Source organism: Carlito syrichta, unplaced genomic scaffold (assembly GCF_000164805.1).
Source record: "Carlito syrichta isolate Samal-C Ts95f unplaced genomic scaffold, Tarsius_syrichta-2.0.1 Scaffold303724, whole genome shotgun sequence".
NCBI classification, from domain to species: Eukaryota; Metazoa; Chordata; class Mammalia; order Primates; family Tarsiidae; genus Carlito; species Carlito syrichta.
The window spans coordinates 179,914-193,584 of NW_007247820.1; the positions used below are offsets into that span (position 1 = coordinate 179,914).

General features: G+C 32.9%; 1 protein-coding gene across 1 annotated transcript in view; it reads right to left on the bottom strand.

Annotated features, from left to right (window-relative positions):
* The window catches only part of LOC103261504 (vacuolar protein sorting-associated protein 13A), a gene marked incomplete at its 3' end in the record, with an annotated part of 187,695 nt that overhangs the window by 155,414 nt on the left and 18,610 nt on the right, over positions 1-13,671 (bottom strand). The window contains exons 2-7 of the mRNA XM_008059114.1: positions 13,496-13,539; positions 11,467-11,509; positions 6,705-6,800; positions 6,320-6,421; positions 1,843-1,952; positions 832-891 (exon numbers count right to left, since the gene is read on the bottom strand). Coding sequence (XP_008057305.1) covers positions 832-891; positions 1,843-1,952; positions 6,320-6,421; positions 6,705-6,800; positions 11,467-11,509; positions 13,496-13,539 — 455 coding nt within the window. The remainder of the gene's footprint in view (positions 1-831; positions 892-1,842; positions 1,953-6,319; positions 6,422-6,704; positions 6,801-11,466; positions 11,510-13,495; positions 13,540-13,671) is intronic.

Consider the following 13,671-nt stretch of genomic DNA (forward strand, 5'->3'; position numbering starts at 1 on the left):
AAAAAAAAAAAAAAAAAAAAAAAAAAAAAAAAAAAAATCATACACAAACCCAATAGATAAAACAAATAAAATAATGAAATATGATACAACAGTTCATCTGAATTAACTATACTACATGTGGCAACACAAAAACATTGTGAAGTGTAAAAGCAAACATATGGAAGAATCATACAAACATTTATGTACACTTTTAAAAACTTACATTTTTAATGGATATATTATATAAATGTTTAAAAATTAGTATGTTTATCTCTAGGGGAGAACAAAGAATAGGAGAACAAAAGAGTTTTAACTTTACCCACAAGAGCTTATTACTATGAAAATATTTAAGACTAAACAAATGACAAATTGAACAACTATCCATTCTGTAGACAAGCATATATTTCTTAATTCTCTATGTGTTCCTATATTTTAAAAATTCTTCAATTTCAAAAATTAGGCAGGAAGAAAGTATGCCACAATACTAATAATGATACTGAGGAAATAGATTATTTGGTACTTTATGTTTTTCAAGTCTTATCAACATTTCAGATATAAACATTAATTTTATTTTGTACTCATTAAAAATGTGGAAATTAATTTTTAAGTAAACAAAATATCTAACATCATAATTACCATGAATAATCGGCCCTCATATTTTAAGCTAAATTTGGTTTCCAACCACTTTTTGAAATGTGAATCTACCTACACTCAATTCCAATCTAGTCTATGCACTTTCTGGACCAATTCTAATAGACACTTATTTCTTATACTGACATACTAAGTAGTAACCAGTAGTTTAATTATACAGCACAATTCAACATGGTTAAGTTTCTTTTATAAACAAAGTACCTGCATGCTGAGATTTTGAAGAGAAATACCAAATGACAGTGGTTTATCTCGATTTGTGATCTAAAGAGTAAAGAAAGTAAATTTCACTCAGATTTGTATAATAGTTGAACAAAATTCACTTTATAGAGAAAGTTTAATTCCTGGAAGTATCTTATTTCAAACACTCAAAAATATTTTACTACTTTTCAGAATAACTTTTATTCCTATAATTTTCCTAAAACAAATCAGAATACTAGTTATTAATGTACTCATGTTATACAACAATACTATAACTGTATTTAAAAATGACAGTGACAGTGGGATTGTAAAGCAAATAATTATGTGTTTAAGAAAGAACAAATTGCCGGGCTCAGTGGCTCAGCCTATAATCCCGCGCCTTTGGGAGGCTGAGGTGAGTGGATTGCCTAAGCCCGCGGGTTCGAGACCTGCCTGGGCAGCGAGACCTCATCTTTATAATAAATCAAAAAATCAGCCGGGCGTGGTAGCACATGCCTGTAATTCTGGCTACTCAGAAGGCTGAGGCGGAAGGATCACCGGAGCCCAGCAGGTCGAGGCTGCGGTGGCCGGGAGCGGCCACTGCAGTCCAGTCTGGGCGACAGAGTGAGACTCCAACTCAAAAAAAAAAAAAAAAAAAGAAAGAAAGAACAAATTACCTATTTAAGTTGAAACAACTTAATTGCTCTACTGATTCCTAGACTAGCCCTCTAAGAGACAAATTATAGAATATTTTTAAGTATTTAAAAAATACACAATGATAAATTGATAAACCCCGAGGCATTTCCTTCATGATCTGATGTTTGAACATTAAGGGAAAGTATAAAATCCAGCACTTACCACTAAAGGCTACACATTACAACTATAATTATAAAAAAGAAAGATCATGTTATCTTCCGTTTTGTAACTCTCAGCACTTAACAGGTTCACCACTACAGAGTAATCGACAGTGTCAATAAACAGCACAATAATATAAGTATGAAAATAAACACAAATATCACGTATGAAAGCACTTACATCATCTTCATAACGAACATGGATGCTGGAAATTTTCACTTGAAGATTTTTTATGATCTGAGTAACTAATTTTTCTGCAAAAGTGTCCTGTTTCTCCAGTTGAGGTTGTTCTACAATTGCAAATATTCCTTTTTTTAACTTGAATGAAAAATATACTCTAAAAATATCCACATATTGCAGTAACATACTTATGTTGCCTTGTCAAAGAAAACATGTATTTGTAAATAGACCACTAATAGCCTGCATTCCAAAAGTTTTCCAAAGGCAACCAAGCCCCCAATTTTTATTTGCTAGTTTATTGTGATATAAGATTAAAACCAACCATGTAGAATTTACTGTCATTAAGTTTTATAATTTGCCTGTTAACTATGCCTGAGTATAAAGATAGGGAAAATAATGAAGATTATTAGGTAAGAATATAATAGGCTTAGATAATCCAGTACCAGCAGCAAAGCAGAAATAGCTCTTAAAATTAGTGATACCATCATAAGTTACCTGTGAATGCATGTATAAAACAATGAATATGCTCCTCCCCTTGGTAAATAGAAAATAGAAAATTAAAAGATCCTTTTCCTCTCTCCTCCCAAACAAAAATGAAAGGAGTTTATCATCTGTATCATTTTCAGAAAACAATGTTGACTATCTCGAGTTTCATTACTTTCCAGGAGAATAGAAAAAATAAAGAATTGAAGTTCCAATTTTGTTTTTGAAATACGCCTTTGATAATCATCGCTATCTTCTCCCTTTAAAAATGCCAACAAAAGCTACACATCCTTTTATATTTCTAATCCTGTTGTTCCTTTCACATTCCTAGTCCTATATATAGCTAATATACATACTGCATCTATCTTTTCCTCTAATTGCCTACTACTCTCTAATTCAGTTAGTCCAGGAAGCATTAAAGGAGCATTGATGATGATATTAATCATATGTACCTCAAATATATCAGGTAAGTAAATATATATATGATAAAATTATAGAATTAAGTAAAGCAAACACTACAAGTTTTTTAAAGACAGAGGATAGTACTTTAATCTTTGAATCTCACTACTTCATAAAATCCTTTGCTCTTACAAATCCATTCAGTCATTAAATGCTAAATCAATCTTTCCCTACCCAGTAGCTTTCTCCTGACTTCCTTATGCAGCTCAGATTCCATGACATATTATTTACCAACACCTTAAATTCCTTTGCTCTTTTTTCTCATTTTCCTGTCAATTAAGCCCCAACCTTGAATAAAACAACTATCCATTTTATATAAAAACATGCCTATGCCTATGTCTTGCAAGATAAGTAATGGAGGAAAAAACTCACAATAGGACAGATTAGAATTATTGTAAATTAGTCATCACCACTTCAACCAACCAGCAATCTTAATATTTCTCTGGTCAACATGTTCACAGTCTCTCAAACAACTATTTTAAAATTCGTTTAGACTCTCCTCAAAGCCTATCTGCTCTCCCACTGCTCTCTATACAGCAGATGACCTTGTCTCCAACTGAAATATAGAGAAGCTCCATCACTCAATAAAAATAGTTGTTTCTAAGGTAACCAACGACTTCCATGTCGTAAATAAAATGACAATTTCTTAATCTTCATCTTACCTGTTATCACCAATGTATCTGATACATTCTTTGCTTCACAGCCCTCTTCCCATGGAACCATAAACTCCAAACTTCCTATTTACTTGTATACTCCTTTTTGATCTTGTCTGTTTTTCTCCTTTGTACAATAACTAAATGTTGGATTTTCTTAAGGCTCAGTTCTAGGATTGTTTTTCTTATCATTCCATACTGCTGCTGCAGGGAATCTCATCTATACCTCATAGACTGAACTATCATCTTAATGCTGATAACTCTCAAATGTATACTGAATAAAGTAGGAAGTGAGAAATAGAGTGCAGAGAACTTGGTACATCAGCAAACAATAAATAACTCAGTATGACTACAGCAAAGAATAAAGGCGATAAGAAAAATTTGGGACCAGTTATGAGGCAGAAGAGATAAGAGGATTCAAATCATGATAGCTTTTATGTATCTTGCTGAAGAATTTAAACTTCAACCTGATAACAATAAGTTATCATTGATGAATTTTAACCAAGAGTAAACATTCCTAAACATTCCTGCATTTATTTCTCTATTCCTTGGTAATAATTCATTAAAACAAAAATAAAGGGAAAATGGATAAATTCTCAAGGCCAAAAGAAAGAAAAGCCAGGAGAAAGAACAAATCAAAACGAAACAGAAGCTACAAGGCAGATGGCCTTAGCCAACTTAGCAGAGAGGAAGAAATGCAATAGATGGAGATACCAACAAAACACAAGATGAGTTTTAAAAATAAAAAACCTGGAAAGATTCAGGAGCTAAAATCCCACAAAACAAAAACCACAAACAAGGAACACAGTGGAGGGAGAGAAAGATAATACAAGAATTGGTTTAAGTCTATATAATGAGCAGTTAAACTTCTAAGTCCCCTCTCTCTCCCAGCCTAGCATCTAAGCAACTATTCCTTTCCTACCCAAGTAGGAATGCAAATGTCTATTCCAGAGAAAATGAATCTAACAGGCTTCAGATTCTGTTACCATACATGAGAGGGGCCCCCTAAAAAACAGAATTTTTTTAAAAATTATGTATTTATTCTTACATATTTAAATTTCAGTCACTTTTAAAGTATTCACTGTTTGATGCAATATACCTATCAAGATGCTTTTTTCCACTGCTCAAATCAGTTTTTGAACACATCCCTTCTGATGCCTTTTAGTGCTTCTACAATTTTATGTTTTACCTCTTCCACATCTGCAAAATGTTTCTCTTTGAGCCCTTTTATCAACTGGGAAAACAAAAAACAACTCACCTAGGGTAAGAATGGGTGAACAGAGAAGGTAGGACACCAGGGTCATGACATTTTTGGTCAAAAACTGCTGAACACTCAACGCAATATGGGCAAATGTCTTGTCATGGTGAAAGAACCAGTTATCTATTTACCACAACTTGAGATGTTCTTCCACAAATCATGATGCAACTCTTTTAAAACTTTCAGATAAAAACGGAGAAACAAATTCCAAGTGTTCTACAAGGTGCCTGCCCTCCAAAAGATATTTCTGGTTTTTTGGGGGTCCCCCTTTGTGTAAGAAAGGATAGGGAGAACCTCATATCAAAACAGCGAGATTAAGTAAAAGTCTACACAATAAACCGACCCGCACCCACTTACTATTACCAAACAAATAACAAAAATGTGGTAGAAAATATATGTAATTAGAGTATATTATTTGGCTCAGTAATAAATATGTACATATAGTCATGACAATATAAACAATGAAAACTGATTTAGCCAAATATGTGATACAACTATACAAGGAAGATGAAAAAATAGGGTTGATCTTCATAGTATACCATAAAAGAAGCATATATACATAATATCTAAACTTAATAAATCAACTAATAGAGGTGTAAACATCTTATTTAGCAATACGGGTACAAGGCTAAGACAGGGATAGAGTTGGTTTTTTTTTAATTATGGGTTCTACAGTACTGCTTAACCTTTAAAGCTATTTATATGCATTACCTTGATAAAATGAAAACGCTGTTTAAAAGGAAGAAACCTAGGAGACATAGGAAAGAGAGGACTGGAGGTAGAGATAAGTGACTACATAGGATATGAAAGAATGACAGAGAAGAAACAATTTACAAGAGGTAGTGCCAGGGATTGCGTGTTAAGTCTCCATTAATGTTTGTCAACAGGTAAAATGTTTATTATTGGAGTTTTTCATTTTTAAAAATGAATGCAATGCAGGTATAATGAAGTCTGTTCATGTATAATTCTCTTTTAACATACTATTAAACAAAGGACAGAGGAGCAAAAGATAAACAGATGACTAGGTTACGAAGACGACTTTATGTTTCAAGATCAGAAGAGGCCACGGTATATTTACATGATAAGGAGAGAGAGAGACTCACTAGGTCAGAGTGTAAAAAGTAGCTGGTAATGACGACCAGAGAACAGATTTCTGCCAGACACCTCTTCCAATTATGAAAAAGGGATTGTAGTAATGGACCAAGGGGTCTATGTTGAATAGGAAAAGATTTTAAGCCAGAGAGTAAATAAGTAGATGGAGGCAAATATAAATCTATCAGAAAACTAAACATCTCCAAAATGGTAAAAAATTGATATAAGGAGAATAAAAGAGTAAAGCCTGGAAAGGTATGAAAATATACTTAATGAGATTGTTATCATTAAAAACAGGCCTTGCCTTTATAAGTGAGATATATTATTTGTCTTAAGATAAATTTCTATAAGGTAAAATTTCTGTACACATCACAAAACACACAAACCACATTAAAATTCCCCACTTAATAAGATTCTCTCATATTTGTTAAGTACTCTCAGCGTCTCTGGAGAAAATTAATATTCAACTATCATAAATATTTGGGACTTTTCTACATTTCTTATTACCACTGTTATTTATTGTTTTCTTTACCTTGATCAATTACTTTTTGTTTTGCTGCTTCTATTCTATTTAGCTCTTGTTGCTTTCCTTCCATGAGTTGCTTTTCTTCTTTTAAAGGATCATATTTTATTCCTACAGGAAGCATAATAAAGAAAAAACAGAATTACCCTAAATTTAAATAAGTTTATTCTTAAAAAATCCTTGAAAATAATCGCTAATTCAAAGACTGCAAAAATTCAGAGTAAAAACCAATTTAATTTGCATTAACAATTATGAATTTTAAACACTAACTCAAAAAAGTCCCCCAAAGTATTCTGCAAGTATACTTCTATATCAAGTATAATTATGAAATGCAAAGATTTTTTCCATGCATGAAAAAGTATAACTTAATTATAATTTTAAAAATTTAACTTACTAGAAGAAGGCACTATGAGTAAATAAATTTCTTCCAATACAGCTTCAACTGGCTGAGTATAAAGGTTTTTCCAGGGAATTATAAGCTTAAGATTACCTATTTTTTTGAAGAAAAATAAACAGTACAAAAAGTATTATTCATTCAAATTATAGTTACTGTCAGCCTATTTTCTGTCAGGTATTAGAAGAGATAACAAACTGGCCCTTGTCCTTAAGAACTCAGTCATTTTACTGAAAGCTATTTTACAACCAAAACAAGCCTTTATTGCAATAATTTGAAATTACTGTATTTATATCAGAATTGTTAGAAAGTCTAGTACATTCTTCTTCCCTTAGTCAACAATCTTTGATATCATCTTCTTGAATTTCTCCAATTCTTACTTTAAACCCCATAAGCATTTTTCTTATACTTCAAAAAGGTAGATTATATACTTTATTTAAAGTGTGTGTATATGTTTTTCCATATGTGTGTATATAAAGAGAGAATATATATGATAATCATACATACATACAAGGGGGATGTAAAAAAACAATTTATTTATAAAAAATTGTGTATTTATTCTTACATGTTTAAACTTTTGTCACCTTCAAAGTACTCTCCATTTGATGTGATACACCTGTATCAAATGCTTTTTCCACTGCTCAAAACAGTTTTTGAACTTGTCAATTTTGATGCCTTTTAGTGTTTCTGCCGTTTTTGTTTTGCCTCTTGTACATGGGCACAGCGTTTCTCTTTGAGAGCTTTTTTCATCCAGGGAAATTAAAAAAGTCACTTGAGATGAGATCGGGTGAATAGGGCACGAGGTTATGCCATGCACAGTGTAGGCAGGTGCACTCATAAGTCACCCATCATGAAAGGAACAAACACGTTCAAAGAATCTCCAAAAAAATTTTCACTGAAACCAAATGCAGCTTCTCACAACACTAGCTGGTGCACTAATGCTGATGGTTCCTAGAACACTTAGCTAGCACAGAAAGCCTGTACTACAAGGGGCTTTCCCTCTAGAAAGATAATTCCAGGTTTTTTGCGTCCCCCCTCATATATTACTATATATAGTCTTATCTATATGAAAAATATACATACATATATACAATAAGATACAATAATAAAAATAACAAAAAATAATGGACAATATTTTTAAATTATTCAAACTAATGAAAATGTTTTAAGACAATCCAATAGCAAAGTGTTTTTTTAAAATATTTTTTAAAGTATTTTTTATTTCTTACATGTTTAAACTTTTGTCACCTTCAAAGTAGGCTTCTTGCTTTTAAAAAAAACACTATATATGGGGTTCATTATACTACTGACTCTAGTTTTGTATATTAAGAACACTTCCAGCTGGGCTCAGTGGCTCAGCCTATAATCCCACGCCTTGGGAAGCTGAGGTGAGTGGATTGCCTGAACCCACGGGTTCGAGACTCGCCTGGGCAACTTGGTGAGACCTCATCTCTACAATAAATCAAAAAATTAGCCGGGTGTGGTAGCGCGTGCCTGTAGTTCTGGCTACTTGGAGGGCTGAGGCAGAAGGATCTCGGAGCCCAGCAGCTCGAGGCTGTGGTGGCCGGGAGCGGCCACTGCACTCCAGTCTGGACGACAGAGAGAGACTCCAACTCAAAAAAAAAAAAGAAAAAGAATACTTCCATAATAAAAATTTGTAAAATTTTTAAAAAATTTTTTAAAAATGAGTTTCTAGATTTAGAAAGTTGTCATAGTTGGGGAAGAGACAGATTATTAAATATACTATGCTGCAGTAACTGGTTAATAATAGGAAAGGAAAAAAAACTACTTCACTCCATCCCTTTAAATAGCTCCCAGATTCCATGTTTAGAAAACCCCAAACAGAAAAAGATTTCATAATACGATGCCACTTCAGAGAAAAACTAACTATCTGAGTTTGGGGCGGGCGGGGTTGTTAGTGTGCTTGTTTTAAGAGATGAAGTCTTTGCTCTGTTACCCAGACTAGTCTGGAACTCCTGTTCTCGAAGCATTACTCCTGCCTCAACATCTCAAAGTGCTGAGATTCGAAGCATGAGCCACCACGCTCAGCCTCTAAACTACCTGCTTTCTAAAAGAAGAGTAACTTTCTAAGTTTTAAAATCAGAGAAGACAGGGATTATTTCAAATTTCTGTAGAGGTCAAAAATAAAACCTAATTAAATAAGCAGATTAAAAATAAACTGCAACAAATTTGACCCAGTTAATTTATTTATAAACGTACAAAACAGACTGCTTAAAACAAAAAAAGTAAATGAACAAAAAAGTTACAAAACTGTATAATCAAGGAAACAATAATGTGCCATTTTCATCACTAAATCTTTTTTTAAAAAACCAAACTCTTTTTCCTCTCTTTATAAAATGCAGATTCCTTGTAGAAAAAGTTGACAAATTCAGAAAAATATAATCGGATGTAATTCAAAAACCTTCCATACAAGACAATCGCTTCTAAAATGTGTATTTATATTTGATATACATGTAATCAATCTAACTGAGGAAAACCTTGAAAGATCAATGCTTAATAATAGCAAGGAGACAATACATTCCTATAAAAATGATTATTCTACAGTATCACTTGTTTGGAAATGTACACATCTTTCTTTCAACAAATTGTGCCCCTACTATATGTCAGGTAATACGCTAAGTGAGTATACATTAAAAATTAAACCTACTCAAGCTGGGCACAGTGGCTCACACCTGTACTCCCAGCATATGGGAGGCTGAGGTGGAAGAATCACTTGAGACCAGGAATTCAAGACTAGCCTTGGCAATATAGTGAGACCTTTTCTCTTCAAAAAAAATTTTTAAATCTGCCAGGTATAGTGGTACACACCTGTAGTCTCAGCTACTTGAGAGGCTGAAGCAGGAAGATCACTTAAGCCCAAAAGGTTGAGGCTGCAGTATGCCATGATCATACTGCTGCCCTGCAGCTTGGGCAACAGAGTAAGACTCTGACTCAAAAAACAAACAAACAAACAAACAAAAACACTTCTCAAAAAACTCAAGTGTCTCGTAGAACCAAAAAAAATATTATTCTCAAAATTATATTTGGTTTAGTCCAGCATACTTTCCACTGTCTTATATTACCACTGAAAATTACCTTATTATCATTTTTAAACAAGATCAGGCAAGAAAAAAGAGGGCAGGCATGCTCTAAAGAAAACAGGTCTATCTACTCTCCTGATATATATATATACATATATATATGTATATATTTTTAAACTTTTCTTGAACTGAGGTTAAATTTACATATCCTGAAACACAATAATCACCACCGTAAAATTCAATGACTTTTGTCAAATTCTTAAGTTACATAAAATATATGTCTTAATATTTTTGTACCAATAGAAAAATGAAATTATTCTACAATAGTCAAAATATGCATTCACTGATTATGGTACCAGAATATATGAGTTCAAATCAACTTGGACTATGAGAAATCCATGTTAACAAAAAAATTATAAAATTATAAATATAGCATAGTTACAATTATTTAAAATGTACATATGTAAAAAACTAAAAATATACAAAAATAAAAATACTATATGGAAAATATGGGTGATATCATCCCCCTCTTGTTCATGATAAATTGTCTTTAAATGGTGAAGGACAGAATTCTAATCACAGTAATGTAAGATGGTGAAAATTTTCTAAGACATACCATGTAATACCAATCTTAAGTACACAAAATTTTGAAGATCTTCATCATGTAATTTATGTAAGCTTTCAGAATACCTTGCTCCCTAATTGACACAGCTTCAACAACATTATATAAATCCTACTACAAAAACAATCTATATAACAAAAGCATTTCAAAGTACCAACTAAAAACACTATTACCTTGTACAACATTTAAACCAATAAAACTATACAACATAATTTAAGAAACATGACAGACAAGTTTTTATTAAATGTGCTAAAACCTCATATTCTAATTTTTTGCTTAAGGTATAAATTTATACTTAAGGTATAAATGAAAAACACTGATAAAATAACACACTATAAGAAATAAAACACAGCCAGGCTCGGTGGCTCAGCCTGTAATCCCGCGCCTTGGAGGCTGAGGTGAGTGGACTGCCTGAGCCCGAGGGTTCGAGACCCGCCAGGGCAAGTTGGTGAGACCTCATCTCTACAATAAATCAAAAAATTAGCCGGGCGTGGTAGCGCGCGCCTGTAGTTCCAGCTACTTGGAAGGCTGAGGCAGAAGGATCGCGGGAGCCCAGCGGGACGAGACTGTGGTGGCCGGGAGGGGCCGCTGCACTCCAGTCTGGGCAACAGAGTGAGACTCCAACTCAAAAAAAAAAGAAAAGAAATAAAACAATATTTTCTTAAAATCTAGAAAAACTTCCAGAGCAGAAATTCGTTTTCAGATTGGTCTCTCGTCACAGTGCCTGGATGAGCCAGACCCTACAATTTACACATAATATACCTAATATTGATCAGAATATAGCAATAGTTACTAGTCAGAAACCCAGGAAACTGAGACAATGAAGGTCCCTGTTACATGTAATTCTTGGCCTCTCAATTAATTCAACCTTAACAACTAATAAGATGCATAATTTCTTAGATATCAAATACTTCGTAAAGAATATATGAACCAACAATATTTTTAAGTTACACAACTAAGCTCTATTTAAACAAAAACACATAATTATTTTCAATTGATGCTCAGAAACATTAAAAAGATCACATTACAGAGATATTAGGTAAAGTATTCTGGTTTTGCATGTCCAGCAAGGAGGATATTAGTAATGAATATGGCTTACCTATATGACCAACTTTAACTTTAAATGGTACATCCAGTTGACTCTACAAAAAAAAAAAAGTGTGTGTGTATGTATACATATACGTGCAAAACATTTGTACATATAGTTAACAACACAAATACTTTCTTTTCCAAAAAAAATTATTTGAAGAGTTTTTTAATCAACTTACTTATTATTCTCCTTACCTTCAACAATACTTCTTTAATTGTATAAACATATAATTGCAAAATTATTATCATATCCATAAAATTCAGGGAGGCTGAATAATTGGGGGAAAGGGTCTACAATAATAATGACCACAGAAGCTATCCAAATCAAATCATTACTACTTTTATATTATTTAAGAAATGAAACATTTCGAGGTCAGTTTGTGCTTTTAGGGAGATTAAAACTCCCACTTTGCAAAATTTACATATTGCAAAAAATATTTTCAAAAAAATTCTCCCCATTCAATAGATAAAAGGGCAGCCTTTTCAATAACCAGTACTGGGAAAAGTGGATTTTCACTTGCAAAACCATGGAGCTCAATCCTTGCCATATACCACAGATAAAAATTTACTCAAAATGGATCGACCTAAACGTAAGAGCTGGAACTATAAAACTCTTAAAGGAAAACATAAGAGAAAATCTTCATGATATTAGATTCAGTAATGATTTCTCGAATATGACAACAAAAGCATAGGCAATAAAAAAAAAAATAGATGAACTGGTCTTTACCAAATTAAAAAACGTTTCGGCTGTCAGGAGGCTGAGGTGGAAGGATAGCTCAGAGGGGAGCTCACCCAAGAGTTCAAGGCTGCAATGAATTGTGACTGAGTCACTACACTCCAGTCTGGATGACAGAGACAGATCTCTATCTCTAAAAATAGTATAATAATAAATAATTTAAAACTTTTGTGTATCAAAGGACACTATCAACAGAGGGATAAGGCAACACATCAAATGGGGGGAGATCTTTGTAAATTATGTATCTGATAATGGGTCAACATGCAGGATATACAAAGAACTCCTACAAGTCAGCAACAACCAAAAGCCTGATTAAAGAATATCAAAGGACTTGGATAGACGTTTTTTCCAAAGGACATATGCAAGTGGCAACAAGCATATGTAAAGATGCTCAACATTACTAGTCATTAAGAAAATGCTAATCAAAACAAGATACTACTTCATAGCCATCAGGGTGGCTATAAAAGAACTTAAGAAAAAAACAGAAAATAATAAATGTTGAAAGATTTGGAGAAGATGGAACCCTCGTGTATTTCTAGAGAAAATGTAAAATGGTGCAACTGCTATGGAAAAACACCTTGGCAGCTCCTGAAAAAGCTAAAGATGGAATCACCTTATGATCTAGCAATTTCTTTTAGGTATATACTCAAAGAAACTGAAAGCAGGAACTGAACAGATACATGTACACCAAATTTTACTGCAGCATTACTCACAAGAGCTAAAAGGCAGAAACCAAGAGTTCATCAACAGATGAATGGATAAACAAACTGTAGTATACACACACAACGGAATATTACTCAGTCATAAAGAGAAATGACATTCTGATGCATGCTACAACATGGGCAAACGTTGAAAACATTATGCTAAGGGCAATAATCCAGACACAAAAGGATAAACATAGCATGATTCCATTTGTAAGCCTTGGATAGGCAAATTCAGAGACAGAAAGTAGATCAGAGGTTACCAGAGTCCACAGGGAGAGGAAATTAGTTATTTCTTAATGGTTACAAAGTTTCTCCTAGAGAAGTGAAAAAGCTTTGAAAATAAATACTAGTGAGGGTTGTACAACATTGTGAATGTGATTAATGCCACTGAATTGTACACTAAAAATGATTAAAATGATGTTAAAGATAAAACTTAAAAATGACTGGAAAATAGGCTAAGCATTCAAAATAAATATTCAAAATGTATTTTAAACAGAAAACATTACACAGTCAGTTTGTGATTTTAGGGAGATTAAAACTCCACTTTGCAAAATTTATTAAATTCAATAACTTTACAAATTTTCATAGTCAAAACCTACCAGGGCATTTTCCTTAATCTGAAGATTCTTGAGGGCCACAGCTCCTAAAAAAGATTGTATATATTTTAAAAAACCGAAACAATCAGATGTTTTTCATTTAAAGTTAAGTATGCTTCATTCCTATTATACTAAGAAAAAATAATCATAAATAACAGAAAATATAATCTACCATGAGC